The 20,109-nt window shown below is 40.8% G+C and overlaps 1 protein-coding gene across 1 annotated transcript; it reads right to left on the bottom strand.

Annotated features, from left to right (window-relative positions):
* Positions 1-4,190: 4,190 nt before the first annotated feature.
* On the bottom strand, positions 4,191-7,576 carry LOC308167976 (uncharacterized protein; the record flags this gene model as incomplete). The annotated part of the gene is made up of 5 exons (XM_080542456.1): positions 4,191-5,015; positions 5,317-5,436; positions 6,209-6,227; positions 6,569-6,774; positions 7,510-7,576. 5 exons carry the CDS (start codon positions 7,574-7,576, stop codon positions 4,429-4,431), a joined length of 999 nt encoding a protein of 332 aa, XP_080398582.1. The 3' UTR covers positions 4,191-4,428.
* Positions 7,577-20,109: the final 12,533 nt, after the last annotated feature.

Raw genomic sequence — 20,109 nt, forward strand, 5'->3', positions numbered from 1 at the left:
AACCCAAAAAAACAGCCAAACAATGAACTTAGTCAAAATAATACTTGGATTATTGAATACGGGAATGAGGTGTGTCCATCAGTAAATCAGTGGTGTAAGTGAGTGGATGTGTGGAAGTGTGAATGCAGGATGTTGATGTGTAAAATGATAAAGCCACAAATTAGAACTGCCATAACAGAAAGGTGTCCATATGGAGAGAGGTCTCCTAGATGAATGGGGAGTGCCTGCAGAGACCCACAGACAACTGCCCACACAGCCCGTCACACAGTAAACGCATACATGCTGCCAGGCCTTCATTTAAAACAGAAAGGTTGTGTTTAGTTCAGTGGAAAGAGTCGGTCGGTCCTCACTCTCTTCTCTTCAGATTAACAATAGTTGATGTATATCCACTACAATACTTCTGTGAAAACTTTTCATGAAAACTGTACAGCACAATATTAACATCTTATACAGTGTGAACATATTCAAACAGTATTTCGAAAGAGGTATGCATTATTTGGTGTTAATTCATCTCCATAGCACACTGCCTGTAAGAAATCTACTTGGGAGTACTTTGACTTTCACCAATGAACAGGAAGCTATTTGTGGGGGGAGAGGAGCGGAGAGGGGAGGGGAGGAGAGGAGTGGAGAAGGAAGGAGAGGAGAGAAGTCTAAATCTACTTAGGAGTGTACTTGCGAGTGTACTACTTCCACCTATGAACAGGATAATATCAGGGTCCCCACTCCCTCACCTGGTGCATTTGAGCAGTGTAATGGCGCCCCCTACGGGCCCTCCAGTGTTACCTGCATTGGCCTGGAGGGTTTCCCGTCCTCTGGTCAGCCAGGGGGCTATTCCAAGTACGTTGGATTAGTATATCCGCGATTAAAATAAAAGCCTCGTTCAGGCAACTTGTGATTGGGATTCAAGCCTCAAGTGATTCCTCGAACGAGAATCAGCCTTGTGTCATCAGTGTTCACAGAACACCGGTTTGGAAATACTCGATTTGGGTGCGTGCTCGCAGACATAAAGAGCCCAGAAGAGCCGATTGACGAAATGAAGATACTAGACTGCGCAGCTGTCCTACTTATTGCGCAGCGGTCCTACTTATTGATCTTTATGAAGACGAAAAATAAGATGTAAAACAGTGCAATAATGCCTCAATTAACAAGGCGAGGGAAATGGTTTGGCAAGTAATTGCTGATCGATTAAATGCGTAGGTCATACTAGCCCCTACTTATTGTTATATGTTCATATTTTTTAAAATGAATATTCACTACTGTGGTGATATCAGCAGCAGGCTACATTTAGTCATATTGTCATGATGGCATAGTGGTATTAACTGCTGCCATGGTATCAATTCGTCATTTTTAAGACAGTGGTTCAAATCCCTCTTCTGACACACTTTTTTCAGCATTTCGTTGTCTGAATCTAATCTAAAAAAGTATGTAGTCATAAAATTATGGTGTAGGCTAATTTACAAGAACTGACACAATTACAATGGTGTTTGAAGCCTTTCTGACTAGTAAATGATGTTCTTCTAAATCAGGGGTGCCCAATACGTCGATCGCGATCGACCGGTCGATCGCAAAGGTAGTATGGGTAGATCGCATGGCATTGAACAAAAAGAAGAAGAAAAAAAAAGAAAAAGAAAAAAAAAGTTCGCCTATCATCCATCCTCACTATGGCTTTTGCCACTTGATTGACGTACAGGTAAGCCAGTCTGCGATCTGATCTTTTCACCTACACCTAACACGCGGTTCACCACGCATGCGCAGTCAACAGCACCAACTACAAAATACAAAATACCGGCGAGACTAATTACCTAGTTAGCCTTCCAATTTCTACTATTTACTATATAATACTAAATAAAGGCTATACAAATGAGTGGGGAAGCTGGACCAAGTAAGAAACCAATAACGTATAACTTCCATCCAGAATGGGAGGAGGACTTTTTTACACGATGTGATATTGGAAATGCGTCAGTCTGATCAGCAAATCTACGATGGCTATTTCGAAGAAGGGAAATGTGGCAAAAGAGCGAAAACGTACGGCTGCAACGATAGCTTCTTATCGCGTCAGTCACGTTCTTGTTAAACACAAGAAGTCATTCAAAGACGGCGAAATTGTGAAAAAAGTTTCTCGAGGCTGCAGATTGCCTTTTCGATGACAGATCCACAGTGGCTGATGACACCTTGCAACCAGCTCCTACAGCCCTGACTACTACAAACTAGCTGCCTCCTCCCAGTGCCAGGTCTCCCACTAAGGTAGAGAAATGCATTTATTTCCTCCTTTCAAACTAGGGAACTACCTGTTTTGTATCTGGTTTACTTTTCTGTTTGTTGGATCAGTAGTTGGCTATGGTACTGCAGACTGGCTGTCAGTGTGTGAGTGAGAGAAAGTGAGTGTGTGTGTGTGTGTGTGTGTGTGTGTGTGTGTGTGTGTGTGTGTGTGCGTGTGTGTGTGTGTAAGAGAGTGAGAGAGAGAGAGGGAGAGAGAGGGGGAGAGAGAGGGAGGGTTTGTGCTATGGCTCCCTATGCAGACTGGCAAATGTGTGTGTGTGTGTGTGTGTGTGTGTGTGTGTGTGTGTGTGTGTGTGTGTGTGTGTGAATGTGTGTGAGCGAGAATAGCAAAGAGGGAGGGTTTGTGATGGTCTTCTCCTGTGGCTGTGTGACAGAGAGAGGGAAAGTGTATTGTGAGTTTACTATGCAGGCTGGGAACTGTGTGTGTGTGTGTGTGTGTGTGTGTGTGTGTGTGTGTGTTTGTAGTACGTGCATGTACGTTTGCGATGTTGAAACTAGACTGGTAGATCTTGGCAGACTGGCTACTTGAAAAGTAGATCTTGGTTCCAAAAAGTGTGAGCACCCCTGTTCTAAATGTACCCTGGATTTGGCATAGATACATTTTTTCTTATGATTACTGATGGATAGATGATTCACTTAGACAGATATATATATATTGTAAATCGATTTGCATGAAGGCTTCGGTTAAATGTAAAAAAAATAAACATTAAATTAAATATCGAACCGGCAACCTTCGGACCTTTAGCTGGCTGCCTTTACCCCTGCGCCAAACATACCACTGTGAAGATGTCAATGCAAGTTGATAGACATACAGTACCTATTTTTTTTACACGTTTTTATTTATCTATCTATCTATCTATCTATCTATCTATCACACTTTCAAAATATCAAGTTATCTATCACACAATCAAACTATCTATCTATCTATCTCGTATAAAGTGGGAACTAATATTTCCTAAAAGACACTTGACGGATGTCGGGATGTATTTTCCGCCTGTGAGACATTTTTGACTCATGCATTACCTAAACCAGCCTGTAAACCTGCTCGCTACCAGGTTTGTTCTGAAGGATTGCAGCAAATTATTTGAGCCACATTGATGGAACGGAACGCGAGCTGAAATTAGCGCCCGGATCGGATTTAATCAGCTTTGTAGGAACAGGCCCCCAGGCCTGTTCAGCTCCAAGTGAACCAGCAGTGGCATGGCGACTGACTACAGTTGATGGGTATTGGTTGATTCATCACAGAGGATAGTATATATTCACAGTGCATGAGTCAGGTGACAGAATATCTCAGATTATTTTTATTGGTTTAATAACATAACACCTCAGATTATTTTATTGGTTTAATAACATAACACCTCAGATTATTTTATTGGTTTAATAACATAACATCTCAGATTCTTTTATTGGTTTAATAACATAACATCTCAGATTATTTTATTGGTTTAATAACATAACATCTCAGATTATTTTATTGGTTTAATAACACAACATCTCAGATTATTTTATTGGTTTAATACATGATTTTCCAGGGCATGACTGATGGAACTTCAATCAGTGTGAATATTTCCTTAAAGACAACCACAGAGTAAAGACATATACAATTCAAATAGTTTACATAAAGAAAATAATTTGACTGAAGACAATGATTAGAATTAGATGTAATGATATGCTACTGTGGAATGAGTGTACAGACAATGTTGTCAAATGATTAGGGTTGTAGAGATCAATAGACTAATTAATACTTTAGCTGACAATGTAAGTACTGACACTGAATCATCTATACATCAGTCCAAGAACTTAAAGTTTTAATTCCCACATCTGAGAGGGTGGAGGGTTTGGGGGGGGTGGAGGTCTGGTTTGGGGGGGTGGAGGTCTGGTTTGGGCTGGTGGAGGTCTGGTTTGGGGGGGTGGAGGTGTGAGTGGGGCGGGGTCTGGTCAGACACACTGGGAAACATTAGGAATTAGTTATTTGTTTTAGGGGATGATAAACAACACAAAGAAAAGAAAAAAAAGAACAAATCTGAGGTTCCTTATTAATGAGGTTCCTAAATGAGGTTCCTCTATCAGTCATCTGAGTACACACCTCCATTTGCTTTTCTTCCTCTTCCAGAGATCTGTGTGGTTCTCTTGGTTTGTGTATTTTCTTTATTCATTGTCTTTCTCCTGTAGTTCTTTACCAGTCTGCTGTTTGCTGTGCATCTCTTCTTGGACTCTGAGCTTTTCTTTCAGTGCCTGAAGCTGTTTGTCTTTACCTTCTAGTTGTTGTTTACTCTCATCTTGTTCCTGCCCCAGCTTCTTTACTTCCCTGTCTTTTTCTGCAAGCTGTTTGTCTTTATCTTCTAGTTCCTGCCCCAGCTTCTTTACTTCCCTGTCTTTTTCTGCAAGCTGTTTGTCTTTACCTTCTAGTTCCTGCCTCAGCTTCTTTACTTCGCTGTCTTTTTCTGCAAGCTGTTTGTCTTTATCTTCTAGTTCCTGCCCCAGCTTCTTTACTTCGCTGTCTTTTTCTGCAAGCTGTTTGTCTTTATCTTCTAGTTCCTGCCCCAGCTTCTTTACTTCGCTGTCTTTTTCTGCAAGCTGTTTGTCTTTACCTTCTAGTTCCTGCCTCAGATTCTTCTCTAGTTCTTCCTTCTGGTCCCTCATCACTTCAAGACGCTGCTCCCTATCCTTTACTACCTTATCTTTATCCTGTAATATTCCGTCCATTTGTTTATTCTGGTCCAACGATCTTGTCCCTAGGAAGGGATATATTGATCACAGTTCAGATTAATCAAGCTTGTCTTTTATGGAACATATTCATTAATTCATTCAATGGATGCCCTTCTAAAAGTTGTTAAATTAGTTAGACCACTACCTCACAATGCCAGCTCACCGTTGACACTATTCTGAACAAAACATGAACTGACATACTGAGCACTTGATATATTCATTCATACTGAGCACTTGATATATTCATTCAGCTCGTACTCTGCCAAACTGAATGACAACCGTCACATTTCCTAAACCAATCCACTCGCCTAGCTCTCTCACACTTACCAGGAAAATCAACCGATGCAGCCTTGTCCAGCTTGGGCTTTTTTATGTTCCCATTTTTTTTTATGTTCCCCAACTTCTCCATTCCCCAATCCAACTTCTCCATTCCCCAATTGAATGCTGCTGAAGATATACAATATTAATATTTTGTGTGGAAAATAAAAAATATATTATTATTTGCACACAGAAACTCAGCAATATAGACCAATGAGGATCAAATTCACCATAAATGAATTAATAACATATTATTTGAGAAGACTGTTTGTGTTTCCCATTTAAGATTATTAAGATTATTTTTGAAGAGAGTCTCTCGAAATACAGAATTTTCAATGTTTTGAATCCTTGGGAATAGGGTGCCATGTCTAGATATTGTAGTGGGTTCATCGTCTCCTGTGATTGGCTGTCATTGAAATACCACAATGTGAGGTCAAAGCAACATAAAGTGCAGTAGTAATAACTCACTTGGTTTGGATTCATTCTGTTTTAAAGAAAAACCTAGACCTAAATGACATTGGAAAACCAATAAATACATCTAAATACATTCCTATGTAATGGGTTATGCAGCTGTAGTCAGAAAGCTCCCACTGGCGTGTGCCTGTGTTAACCATGTATTGTGGAAGTAGCACCATAACCAATTCACTGAGTAGCTGTTACCCTAAATACTAGTTTAGCTGTTACCCTAAATACTAGTTTAGCTGTTACCCTAAATACTAGTTTAGCTGTTACCCTGAATCCTAGTTTCCACATCAGGGTGCTGACCCCTTACTTCCCCCATCCACGGCCACCAGCCCAGCCCTGCGTAGCTTCAGATGCCAGCTGATGCAGGTGCTGTCTGCTGAAGGTTGGGATGAAATTCATCCTATTACTGTTTGATTTATACAAAGTAAATAATTACCTCCTGTAGAACTGTCCGACTGCAACAGAAAGCAAAATTCAGAAATTACTATACATCAAAACCAACTTTATGAAAATAAAAGAATTCATAAGATAAGCAGACATGATATTCTTATCTTACAGATGTTGTTGGTGATCTCCTCAGTGACCAGAAAAGTAAGAAATACTGACATGACAAAACTCACACCTCAAAGTCATGCTGCTTAAAGATTCCCTTCAGACTTATTCACCTTTTCACACTTTGATTAAAATACTATAATTTGATGAGCAATACTATGAGGTTAACGAACGCTGACAAATAGATCAATGGGCTGTATGTTCAGGTTTAACTAGTTTAGGCTGTATGTTCAGGTTTAACTACCTGAGGCTGGAGGTTCAGCATTTTCAGAATGTCCTTGACTGCTTCATCATTGCGTTGACACTCCAGTAGTCCGTAGTTCTCATGGAACAGACAGTCCACTGTGAGTTTGACTTCATCTCTGGTCACTAGTCTGCTGCTGTCAGGTGTGGTGTAGTCTTTCTTGAAGGTGTGGTGCAGCAGCACCAGAATGACTGGTTGATCTGTCACTAAGTGGGACGGATGAAAAAAAGTATGTTTACCACCCGTTGCCGATAATAAAAGCACTACTGTAATTCATGATTCAAGCAACCCAATCTCAAAATTACTCCATTCTACGTACATACGAAAGGCGGAACATTGCATGAGGAGTTTGCTAACGAATGCTAATTGTTGTTTCCTATGCTAATATTTGTCAATGCCTTTCCCTGAGAACATACCTTAACCTTAAGCACTAGAAGTTAATGCCTAACCTTAACCACTCTAACCCTAAACTTAACCCTAACCTTAACCACTCTAACCCTAAACCTTACCCTAACCTTAACCACTAGAAGTTAAAGCCTAACTTTAAACACCTGAAGTTAATGCCTAACCGTAACCACTAGAAGTGAATGCCTAACCTAAACCACTAGAAGTGAATGCCTAACCTTAACCACTAGAAGTTAATGCTATAGTTAGACATTAACTTTGAGTGGTTAAGGTTAGTGTGAGAGGCTAACTGCCTTAATGCTAAATACGCTACTGAAAGTTATCTGAATTACGACTTGTTAGTATCTTGAAATTCGCGTAACTCTCAGGTAACGTATAGTTTTTAATGTATCTTACAGCACCACAGGTGGTCAACGTTGTTATAGCTAGATGATATGTTCACACAGAACTCTATATCTAGGTCAACATATCATTGACATATCTAGATCAACATCATTGACATATCTAGGTCAACATAATAGGACCTTATAGGTTACCTGGGATGTCCTTTAGTGCTGCCTCAATATCAGTCCCAGCACGGCTGATGATTGGACAGAACGCCATGATGACATTACTCTCCCCTAGTGACGTCACCTTAGTTAAGCCATTGCTGGTGAGGCGTTTCATGAAGGCCTGATCAGCTCCCAAGGTGTTGCCAGATACAATAGTGAAACATCTGTCCATACTGGGCTTTTCTGCAAGAGGATAATATTTTAGTATTATTAAAGATGAAACTGTTACACTGTAAACACTGTGTGTGTGTGTGTGTGTGTGTGTGTGTGTGTGTGTGTGTGTGTGTGTGTGTGTGTGTGTGTGTGTGTGTGTGTGTGTGTGTGCGTGTGTGTGTGTGTGTAGGAGGATCACGTCTCAGTATCATTAAAGATGAAACCATTACCCTTTATTGTTAATGTATTTGTAAGAATATCTCTGTATTATCAAAGATTAAATTGTTCATGGGTGGTCTTGCTCATAAGCATAGCCAGTCCCAAACGACACTTTTTGATAGTGCTGTACATATTATCAATGTGAACGACAGTCCAACGTTCTAAAGTAAGTTGTTTTATCACAGGTTAATGATGTGGAGGATATGAAGGCGGAGAGTTGGTGGGAGGGGGATGAGGAGGGGTTATGTAAATCAGTGCAATGTTTCTAATAGTTTTCATTTTACCTTTTTACCTTGAAGTAGAGGCAAGTAGGCTACTGGAAATGTGGACACTAAATGAACGTATATCCAATTTGTAATTGTTTCTGTTTACATTAATTCTGTACATTCATGATACACAATCAACGTGAGATAGTAACGTGACATAATTTCCCCTGCATGATAAAAGAGTAGGAGAGTGAACATTATTACCATTGCATTGTATTGATAGTTAAATTACATAGTCTATTCCTACCAGGAGAGGGCGCTCTAGGCGCAGTGTTACTTGTTGAACTATTCTTGAATAAATATTGCTTTTGATAAACTAACATGACCGGTGTGCAATGGACCTATCGAAGCCACGCCCCCTTTGAAAACTCGGACAAACAAACAACACTTCACTGACAGTGACTGACAGTGGCGGGAGTTGGCAAATTTCTGATTTCTGATTTACCACAGCAAGTTTTTTAAAGATGACAAGAATATTTAGTCTAGAAGCTTTTCACCATCAGATATTAGCAAGTTGTTTGTCCGACTTGTCTGACTGTCGTGACCTTTGCTGTGATGGACAATTTCTAATTTGGGGCGTGGCTTAGCGATAGGCGTGGCTTAGCGATAGGTCCATTGTAGGAAAACATGGTGCCGGGAAAGGGGTTCTCTCTCTAATGGCGCTTTTCCATTGGCAGTGGAGTTGGCAGTGGAGAAAGGAAAAAGAACAGGGCCCGGGTCGGCCCTGTAGTGGAAAAGCGCCATAACTGTTCTATCTTCGGTGCTTTATCCAACCTTATTAATACAAGGGAAACACACTGACTGCGTTTACATGCACACCATTGATTAAGGTCAATATTCGGGTTATTGGAATAAGGTGTTTACATGCGCTGTAGCACCTGGGATATTCAGTTTACATGTCATATTCCCGTGGTTCGGCGGGACAATAATTGTTACTTAAGTAACTTTAGTTGTAACGTTAGTGTTTGGTTGTGGTCGTTGAGCGGGCGTTAACCCACAGCTAAGCCATAATGCTTGTTTCCAACAAAGTCCTCCGTTATTGTGTTCTCCTACTTGCGCTTTTGAACCACAATTTAACTACAACACTCCTGCTGATCCACTTTGTACCCACAGCTAAGCACCTTAAAGTGTTGCAGTTACATTGTCCCAAGCCTACAAACCACAGCACTGTCACACAATAATGTATTTCTTCTTTTTTTTTTTTTCGGTTTTCATCCCATCATATAGCCTATCGAGGGCCGAAGAACATAACCTCCTATCTGCAAAAATGTTTAAAATCTTAAAATTAAAATTAAAATAAAAATTAAAATTAAATTAAATTAAAGAAACAAATTTAAAATCTTACAGAATTTTTCAGATAGGAGGTTATGTTCTTCGGCCCTCGCGCTATATTTATTGAAAAATGAAATGACCTGTGTGCACTGCTATCGACAATACCAAGCAAGAGGCTGTTCACCCTGCTGCCATCTGGCAAGAGATCCAGAAGTATCCGCTGTCATACCACCAGACTACAGAGTAGCTTCTTATAAGACTTTGTATAAGAGTCCTAAATTCATCCTCCGTACTCAAATGGGCAAAGTAGCAAATGGGACTATATCTTGCATGTCGTTGTGCATCCTTGTGTTATAGAATGACAATAAATGAACCTTGTACCTTGTAACATAGGATGGTCCTATGGTCCTATTACTGGATAAATTCAGTAATGTAAAGTATGTATGTAAAGAGGTAAATCTTGATAACTTTTGAACCATACTTTATTAACCTTTATTTAACCAGATAGGTCAGTTGAGAACCAATTCTCATTTCCATCACATGATACATACATGATAGAACCATGGGGTTTGAACCATTGTTTTTCTCATACAATTCTGTATGTTATGGATACATTATTATATTTACTTATTTATATGATTTTATCTAAAATAATCTAAAGTGAAAGCAAAATTATGTGTGAACATCCTACATTATTACATGGCATAGTGACGCCTAGTGGTAGGATGGTAACATTACAAGCAGACATAGATTTCGAAAGGAGTGTTAACTTCAACACTCCTGCTGATTCACTTTGTACTCAACATTCCGATTGGAATATTGAGCATATGCCGCTTAATACAGCAATATGGTATACATGTAAACGCAGTCAATGAGACCAAGGCCTCTTTTGCGGGTGCGCCCTGCCCACAATAAAATTCAACTTCAAAACAACGCATTGAATATACAACACAGTAAAATACAACAATTAACACATCATATAAAACCACAACATTACACTGTATTTAAACAACATCTGTTGTCAGCATTATCGTCTGTTTCTCTCAAGCACACAAACACAGAACAAAATAATGTCCGATAGGCTACTGTTTCTGTTTCTCACTGTGTGAAGTGAAATATTGACCACTTACCTTTACTCATATTGATGACCTGTACTTCCGATGAGAGATTATTAAATTCAATCTGTCGCCTATAACCGCTGTTACGTTTCATAAAACTACGGAGTGTTTGCTCTTAAATAGACCGAGACCGAACCAAGTCAAGCAGGAAATCTAAGTCGCTTTCACTTTCACTTTTACTCAGAACGGTCAGACCTAGATGTGAGCTGTAATGATATCTGTAGAGACTCTGACCCTAACTGATTAGCCTATATACGGACGTGCCTCCTGGTGATGTAGTCAGTCCCTTGTTATGTAATCAGACAGCACATCAACATAGCTATAGCTTCATGTAAACATATTTATTTAATCATTGCAGATTATTTATCTGTGGTGAGTGTCAGATCAGTCACTCAGTGTGTGTGTGCGTGTGTGTGTGTGTGTGTGTGTGTGTGTGTGTGTGTGTGTGTGTGTGTGTGTGCGTGCGTGCGCGCAAGTGTCAGATCAGATGTGTGTGTGTGTGCGTGTGTGTGTGTTTCTGTGTGTGTGTGTGTGTGTTTCTGTGTGTGTGTGTGTGTGTGTGTGTGTGTGTGTGTGTGTGTGTGTGTGTGTGTGTGTGTGTGTGTGTGTGTGTGTGTGTAATCAGATAGAGACTTCCCCCTCAGGTTTTTGACTGGGGTGAGGGGTCTGATAGATGTGTGTGTTGGTGACACAACACTGCACACTCAGCAACCACGATTAGAACATTTAATCATGGATATCATTCCTCCCCTGTCATGGTGGCGGCGCTGACACCGGCCGGCCCCGGGGCGGTGAATTACCCGCCCTCTATCCTGGGGAAAAACTCATTGAGGAGACGAATTGCTGAGCGGGCCTCTCCGACCAGGCCGATAAATCATTCTTTAATCAGAGGGCCGTTATACTGGCCCCCGACACCCACGGGAACACCTCCGTTGACACCTCAACTCCTCCCCGCTGCATGGGTCTGTGGGCTGCGACGCTCCACGGGCCTCCTGGTTCACAATCAGCCAGAGGCAGTAGTCTCCAGGCCTACATAGCCGCTGATTATGGAAGGCCATCAAGGCAATAAACGACTTAGAAATATGGAGGGCCATCAACACAATTAAACGTCTTAGAAATGCGTGTCCAGACGTAATTGTTTTATGTGTCCACACATATATTTTTTTACGTGTCTACGTAGACACGTTGATTTTTGACGCGTCCACATATATTTTTTGCGTGTTACCTGTCATAGCCTGTCATAGCCAACGTTGTTGAAGTTCCATTCTACTGATATCTAAGTGTTAGAAAGGAAGCCTGGACAGCGATTTGTGTCTGTTGCTTCTTCATCTTTTGTTGTTTAATGGCAGTTGGCAAACAGCTTTTATGTGCATTACCAGTTAACTTTATAATAGTTAACTTTATAACGATGATGCCGTTTAACTAACAATCCTTTCGAAATCTATGTCTGCTTCTAATGTTATCATCCTACCACTAGGCGCCACTATGCCATGTATAATGTAGGGTGTTCACACATATAATTTTGCTTTCACTTTAGATTATTTTAGATAAAATAATATAAATAAATAAATAAAATAATGTGTGTTTCACATAGAGAATTGTATGAGAAAAACAATGGTTCAAACCCCATGGTTCTATCATGTATGTATCATGTATCATGTGATGGAAATGAGAATTGGTTCTCAACTGACCTATCTGGTTAAATAAAGGTTAATAAAGTATGGTTCAAAAGTTATCAAGGTTTACCTCTTTACATACACATGCGAATTACTGGAATTTATCCAGTAATAGGACCATAGGACCATCCTATGTTACAATGTACAAGGTTCATTTATTGTCATTCTATAACACAAGGATGCACAACGACATGCAAGATATAGTCCCATTTGCTACTTTGCCCATTTGAGTACGGAGGATGAATTTAGGAGTCTTATACAAAGTCTTATAAGAAGCTACTCTGTAGTCTGGTGGTATGACAGCGGATACTTCTGGATCTCTTGCCAGATGGCAGCAGGGTGAACAGCCTCTTGCTTGGTATTGTCGATAGCAGTGCACACAGGTCATTTCATTTTTCAATAAATATAGGCTATATGATGGGATGAAAACCGAGAAAATGGAATGTACATTTATTTTGAACATTATTGTGTGACAGTGCTGTGGTTTGTAGGCTTGGGACACTGGGTCTCTACAGATTGTTTCTCTATGAGAAAGTGTGGGCTATTGCACAACAAACATGACACAATTGATTATTGAAAGCAAAACTATAGGCCACTGTTGCGCAATTTCTTTCTTTTTTCTCCCACAGCACTACGCCAATAATAGAGTGTATGGGATAGACATCGCAGGCATCGTTGACAATTACAAACAATTGGGTCTGTATTTTTTGTAACATGAAGGTATAGTAGAACCAGGGCCGGCCCGTGGGTCTGTTGGGCCCTCGGCGAGATCTTGAAAATGGGCCCCCCCACCCCCTCATAGTTAAAAAAAAGGTTTTCAACGTTGCTCAACATTCGAAAGAAACACTGTGACTGGTGAAATTGATTCAACAGACATCAGTCAATCATCAACGTGGCAATTAGTATTTGTAAAAAATAAAAAATGTAAAAGATCTTGAACCCCCCCACCAGACTAACAAATAATAATACAAATAAAATCGGACAGGCAACAATGATATTACTTAAAATATGTATTTATAGTGCTGTAACGTATATTTGGCAGTATAGCCCAGTAGTTCCCAGTATATTTCTTAGTATAGCTCACAGTATATTTCTCAATATAAATCACAGTATATTTCTCAGTATAGCCTAACTCACAGTATATTTCTCAATATAAATCACAGTATATTTCTCAGTATAGCCTAACTCACAGTATATTTCTCAGTATAACTCACAGTAGCCTATATTTCTTCAATTCTTAGTATAACTCACAGAAGCCTAGTTTCAAAGTACCCACTCGATATAATAAACAACAGTATAACGATCACTAAATACAGATTTGTGGATTGGATTCACTATTCTCGTTTGCCATAGGCTACTGTAAGGGAGACTTTTGTAAATACTGTCATGTTTGGGGCTGTGTGATCTAATTATGTGTAGTTATGTGTTTCTGTCGATGTTCTATCAGCATGTTGTGATGTTAAACATTAAGAAGACGAATGACTGAAATGGCACAAAGCGTGGAAAAACTACTACTAATAATAATAATAATAACTTTATTTGTATAGCGCTTTTCATGCAAACATTGCAGCTCAAAGTGCTCCAATCATTATATAATCATAATTTAATTATTTATTAAAGGCAATATTAAAAAGATGGGTTTTTAGTCTTGACTTGAACATACTGTATTTGCTGAGGTTGCATCCCTAATGGCAGTGCATCCCTAATGGCAGTGCATTCCACGATTTGGGTGCATAAAATGAGAATGCAGCCTCACCAAATCTCTTCTTTTGTACATGTGGTGCACAGAGAAAACCAGCGTCGGAAGACCTGAGAGCTCTATCGGGCTGATATGCTAGCAAAAGGTCTTTCAGATATTCTGGTGCTGTGCCAGTGAGAGCTTTATAAACAAGCAGAAGGATCTTGAAATCTATTCTGAACTTAACAGGAAGCCAGTGTAAAGTTTCTAAAATAGGAGTTATATGAGCTCTTCTGCTTGTTTTGGTTAAAACTCTTGCTGCTGCATTTTGGACTAATTGCAGCTGGCCAATAGCTTTCTTCGGAAGACCAGAAAGGAGACTGTTACAATAGTCCAAACGGGTAATAACAAAAGCATGCATTAACACTTCTGCATCAGCTTGCCGGAGAACATGTCTAACTTTTGCAATATTCCGTAGATGATAAAAAGCATTTCTAGTGATAGATTTGATGTGAGGCTCAAAGTCAGAATCTATAATCACACCTAGATTCTTAGCTTCATGTTTGCAGTTTGAAAGCAAAGTTCCCATGGTATTCGACAATTTGTCTTTTTGTGGTTTTGGTCCAATGACAAGAATCATATTTTTTGTCCTGATTTAGTTGTAGAAAATGTTGGGACATCCAAAGTTTTATATCTCGGAGACAATTCTCCAGCGAGCTGAGTGCATGTGAATGACGACATCTTAAGTCTGGAACGAGTATATTTCAAAACAAGGCTTCCCTTTAATTCCCAGAGGGCTACGACTATTACCAAGTCTATCGCTGGGATTATTTGCAACTAAGGACCTTCGCCTGTACGGTGTTGTGGAAAACTAAGGTTTCTGCCGAATGCTGCTAACCAGTGGCGGCTGGTGCTAAAAATGTTGGGTGGGGCACAGGTTATGGGGGCATGCTCCACGGGGAAGAATATCAACTTTAAAATCTGGATTTACAGTCGATTTTAGCATGAGAATAACAGTGTTTCCCCTAGGTTTGCTGCCTTGGGGGGGTGGCATGGACCGTGGCATGGACCCCCCCCCCCCCCAGGGGGTAAGACCCTGCGACATACCAGCGTCATGTCCAGGGGGTGTACTAACTCTACATTAAGCCGCCTCACGCTACGGAAACAGGAGATAGGCTCCTTCCCTATGGGCCATTAGGCTCCAGAACCATCGGTTCTCAAGGCTACTTACTTATGTGGTCTTGACTACCTGTCCACTTTCTCACCTGGTTCTTGCCGTCTCTCTCTCTGGTGTGCCGACACCATCCTGCTCTCTCTCCTTCTCTCCCTCTCTATCCTCCTCTCTCCCTTTTGCTGTCAACCAAAAGGCAAACATAACAACCAGAGTATTTATAATCTAATAAGAGGTATACATTGATCCATATAAATTTATAACATAATTATAATTGAATTTTGGATTGCTGTGGGCAATGCAGTCAGATAATGTCATTTTGACATTACTCTCTCACCTGGAAAATGTCCAACTATACTATACAAAACAGACATTTCAAATGCTTCAATCCACTGTCCATGTACTGTAAATATGCCATTATGGTATTACCAATGAAGCCCAATTCTAGCAGAATAAGAAAGTTCTGTTCGATAAAAAATAAAAAATAAAATCTTATCATGTGTAGGCCCCTTAATTTCCACCTCACCAGAGGCGGATTTAGGATTGTAGGAGATCCGGGGCTTAGCCCAGAGGGAGAATATAATGTGCGCGCGGAGCGCGCCGGAAAAATTTGCCTTCAACCTTCAACTTACCACCACCTTAAAGTGGACAAAAGGCTGTATTACAAAATAGACAGTAAACACACACACACACACACACCATCATTTATATTTGTATAGAATTACAGAATTGATGGGCTGAGGCTAGTTATGTTACAGTATGTATATCAGGGCAGACTCTGTGCTCACCACTTATATTGTATTTAGAGTCTTGTCCTGTGTTATATGACGATATATTACATTTGTTGGCCTGTGTATAGTACTGTGAAATCAAATCCCCCCTGGGACATTAAACAAACTTAGTTAGTTATCTTAGGATAGATTTGAGTCATGTTCTGTATACATACATACTACCATAAGGGCATACTTAATGTGGTTACTCCATGTTTACTAGCTGTAACATTAACACTACATCATTCTTTTTCACTTGTTACTCAGTCAACCAGAGTGCAGATATCAAAGACTATCAGCCTGCTATTCACTTTATTTGTATAAGTATTATCCTTTGTTTATTTCTTACCCTGTACCGTAACAGTACCTTCCTATGTTTCATTTTCATTATAACATAACGTTATGTTATGATAGCCAGCTAGCATTAGCAAACCGGAAAAGTAGTGTCAGTGAGTCAGTCACCTTTCTAATAAGATTCACAAACCTGAAACATCATCTATGATGTCATCACTGCTGGTGACGTCATTGTTGTCAGCTGCTGATACTGCTGCTGCAACAGTTCTTGGCGCTTGTTTTGTTTAAAAAAACTTTGGGATATCCATCCTTACAATTTTGCAAGTCAGGCACTGATTGAGATCACTTCTTCTTCAGGGCAGGGCAGGCTACGCAGTACGCAGGCTAATGTCGCGCAGCTGCTGCCTCTCTGTTGGACTCCGGTACTGCATGTTACTCACGATATATATATTAAAAAAAAAATAAGTAAAACATTCGGGGCTTTTCAGAAAACATCCGGGCCTTGAGCCCAAGTAGCCACCCCCTAGCGCCGCCCCTGCACCTCACTGCTATGTTTAGCCAACTTGAATGCCAACATGGCCATTTAGAAGTCTGTCCATCACCACAACCAGGGTGCGAAATAAGGGGGAGCTCGGGGAGCTATAGCTCCCCTAGTGGTGACATGAGCTCCCCTGGAAACATGGTTTGTGAAATTTTGGGGGAGCTCTAAAATATTCCAAATTGCGATGGATTTATTCCAAGTTGTGACGGATTTTACCTGGTGTAATATGATTTGTAGAGGCATACAATCTATTTTGATGTTGGTATTAGGTATATAAATGATATATAATAGCCTATATGTATATAGCCTACATATAGGCCTTTATTGGCTACAACTATGCGAAGGTAACAGAGCGGGGTGCACTGACGCTGAACCCTTCATAGTGAGAAGTAGGTGGACATGGTGCGTGCTGCTGAAATAACCGATATGCGGTGTGTGGTTTAAAAAAAGTAACGCCAGCTCAGTAAATAATTCAAACTTAATGTTTACTTATAGGCTATGTGAATGTGACTGCACCACACATGTGAACAGTAACAAAGCAAATGCAGTTGAATTTTATGAAAAACATTGACAACTAAATCGGCGCAAAAAAAACACAAAAAAACTGGCATCTCCCATCGGTCACTATTTGTTGGCTATCTGGTGATATGGACGTCTTTGAGTGTCTAGAAAAGCGCTATAAGTCTAATGTATTATTATTATTTATTATTATTATGGACGTCACTTTAATCCGGCAGTTCTCAAGGTTTTTATGCACCAATCGATTCCTCTTGTCAGTGCGTCTTTATCACATTCATTGATGAAAAGGACGACTCGCATGTATAGGTGGAAGGGAACATTCATTGTGAGCACGGAAAATGTGAGTCTCACAACGGCTTTGCATTGATGAAACCAGGTAGGATGAACGCATAGTTCACTGTCCATTCCTAAATGCCCTGTTTCCACCGTCAACATTCCTCTTTAGACCTTTGGAGAGTGACATGATGTTTCTCTTGCTAGCAGGTTAAATGTTTAGCTAACTTCACCCGGCACGCAAACAACCAATCCAATAATAATGTGACCTTGTATGTCTGGGAGGAGGGGGAAATAATTATCACAATAAAACTATGTTAAATAATTATTAGAATAAGTTAGGCTGCGCTACATTGTCAGTCCACATTGTCAGTTATTATTCAAAAATATGGAAAAGGGTGAAACTACGTTTCAACGTTGTTGAGAATCACAACACAAACTTGCTAGTCAAGCCAAAATACTGCAACGTAATGGATTGGACTGCTACCTAGTTAACTACAACACTACTTTACATTGTTAGCAGGCTCATAAAACAAGCCGTGTTAGTTGACTAGCGATGTGTCATTGATTTTCGACAACGCGGAAATGTATTCACATTTTTCGAAAGAAAAGTCAAAGCATTAGAACGTAGAACGGAAAATCGCACGCGCGCTTTGCGCACGGAAAGCCACCGGCCCCGATCTGGCCTGAATTTTTTTTCCGTCAGGAGATTTTTTTTTTTTTTCTTTAATCCCTGGGCTCCCCCGCACACCGTGATTTAATTCGCACACTGACCACAACACATAGCTAGCTAGTAGCTACATAGCTAGCTAACGTTACTCTCGCTGCTATGTTATGATTAGCTAAATTGATGCTAACGTAGCATGCGAGCTACGAGCTAGATAACGTACAGTAGGTGCGAGCACCACAATGACAATAGGCTACCGTAGCTAGCCAGCTACATAGCTAACGTTACTAACACCAGAAGACAAGACATACAAACTGTGGTGAGCTACATTGCTTGTGTAACATTAGCTAGTAGCTATCAATTTTTCACTCATACACGGCCGGAAAAGTGAACAGAAATACAACGCTGACTTACGGTGGTATCTTGCGGCTGTCTTCACAAAGAGCTCCAGGATGCTTTCGCTTGAGGTGCTCATTCATTGCAGATGTACTGCTGTGATAGGCCATTTAATTTCTGCACAGTTTACAGACCACCACATTGTTTTCTTTTTTTGTAAAAGCCGGAAATTGCAAAACGTCACGTTTGACGTCAGACTTAACAACCGGATATTCAGGACGCAATTTTTTGCGCCCCGGCCGAGAAATAGGAGACAGCCAATTGGAGCGCTGCTACAGCTCACGTGTAAGCGAAAAGTATTTGGCCTGCGATAGACTTGCATTCGACCGGCGACCCGACTCCTCCCCCTATGTATTTTAACAGTGAATTTTACACACACACAGATAAAAATGTTTATTGTATTGGAGGATTTTTAATGAATGCTGATAGGCGCCGACAGAATATCAGCCGCATTTTGTGAATAAACAATGTTTATTTAAAAAAAAAAACTTTTACAAATCGCAACTAGGAAGTGAAGGTGGGGGCGGCGCCCCAGCGCCCTCTATCGGCCAGCTGCCACTGTAGAGGAAACACTGCGGTTATCGATACATGAGTTACCTTGCGATTCCCACCCCTACCGTTGAGTGGTGTAGATCATTTGGCAATTGATGTGGCCTATGTGTAAGAATGCTGGCAATCTGCCAAAAAACTGAACACTGAAAAAAAGGTCCACTTTTTGAGAAAAAAGACCCACTCCTTCCACCAGGCTGGCTATGTATGACTTCCTTGATTCAAGGTCCCTCATTGGCCACACCGTAAAAAATCGACGCGTGGACACGACGTTTAATTGCGTTGATGGCCTTCCATAGCTGATGGAGCCCAGGCGTCCCGGCAAACGAGGCTTTAGAGGGAGCTCGATCAGGCCGCTGGTGACAGCTCAGCTCCTCCCTGCTCTCTGTACCTGGTGACGGAACAGGCTTGTATATTGGACTAGCAATTAGATCAAATATGATTTGCGTCAGAGTGAGATTTGGGCAGAATTGCCTGCATGAATGTCTCTGAAGAAGCCACGACAAACACAGACGTCAGTGGCACTTAAATATATGTATAAAAGTTGCTCTCGCCTCGTAGCCTACACCGACAGTCTTCTGAAGTAGTCGACAGAACCGGGGAGTCGCGCGCAGTCTTTTAGGACCTTTCTCGCTCATGCGTCAATCGCACGTTCTCCACGGTTCTCTCACATGCAGAGGAACGGGATGGTTTCAACATCATTAGCCCGCGCAGAGGGAGGCAGACTTCAGCAGCGCAACATAGAAAGGTGACGGCTCACACGACGATGAAGGAGCAATTACCGCCTTGAACGAGTGAAACTGTGAAACAACATTTCATGGGAACGGAACAGCTGGGCTGATGTCTCCCTGTGACTGAGCTCTTTGGGGAGGGGGGGGGGGGAACGTAGATTTTGGCGAGAGAAGCGTAATAGACTCAACTGACAGGGGGCTCAAAAAAATCGTCCGAACGGAGGAGAGTTCTACATCGATGTAGAAAATAATCACGCGATTAGAAACATGCGCCAGCTTCATCCATGGAGAT

The sequence above is a fragment of the Nansenia antarctica genome (assembly GCF_963989245.1).
Source record: "Nansenia antarctica genome assembly, chromosome: 11".
Lineage (NCBI taxonomy): Eukaryota > Metazoa > Chordata > Actinopteri > Argentiniformes > Microstomatidae > Nansenia > Nansenia antarctica.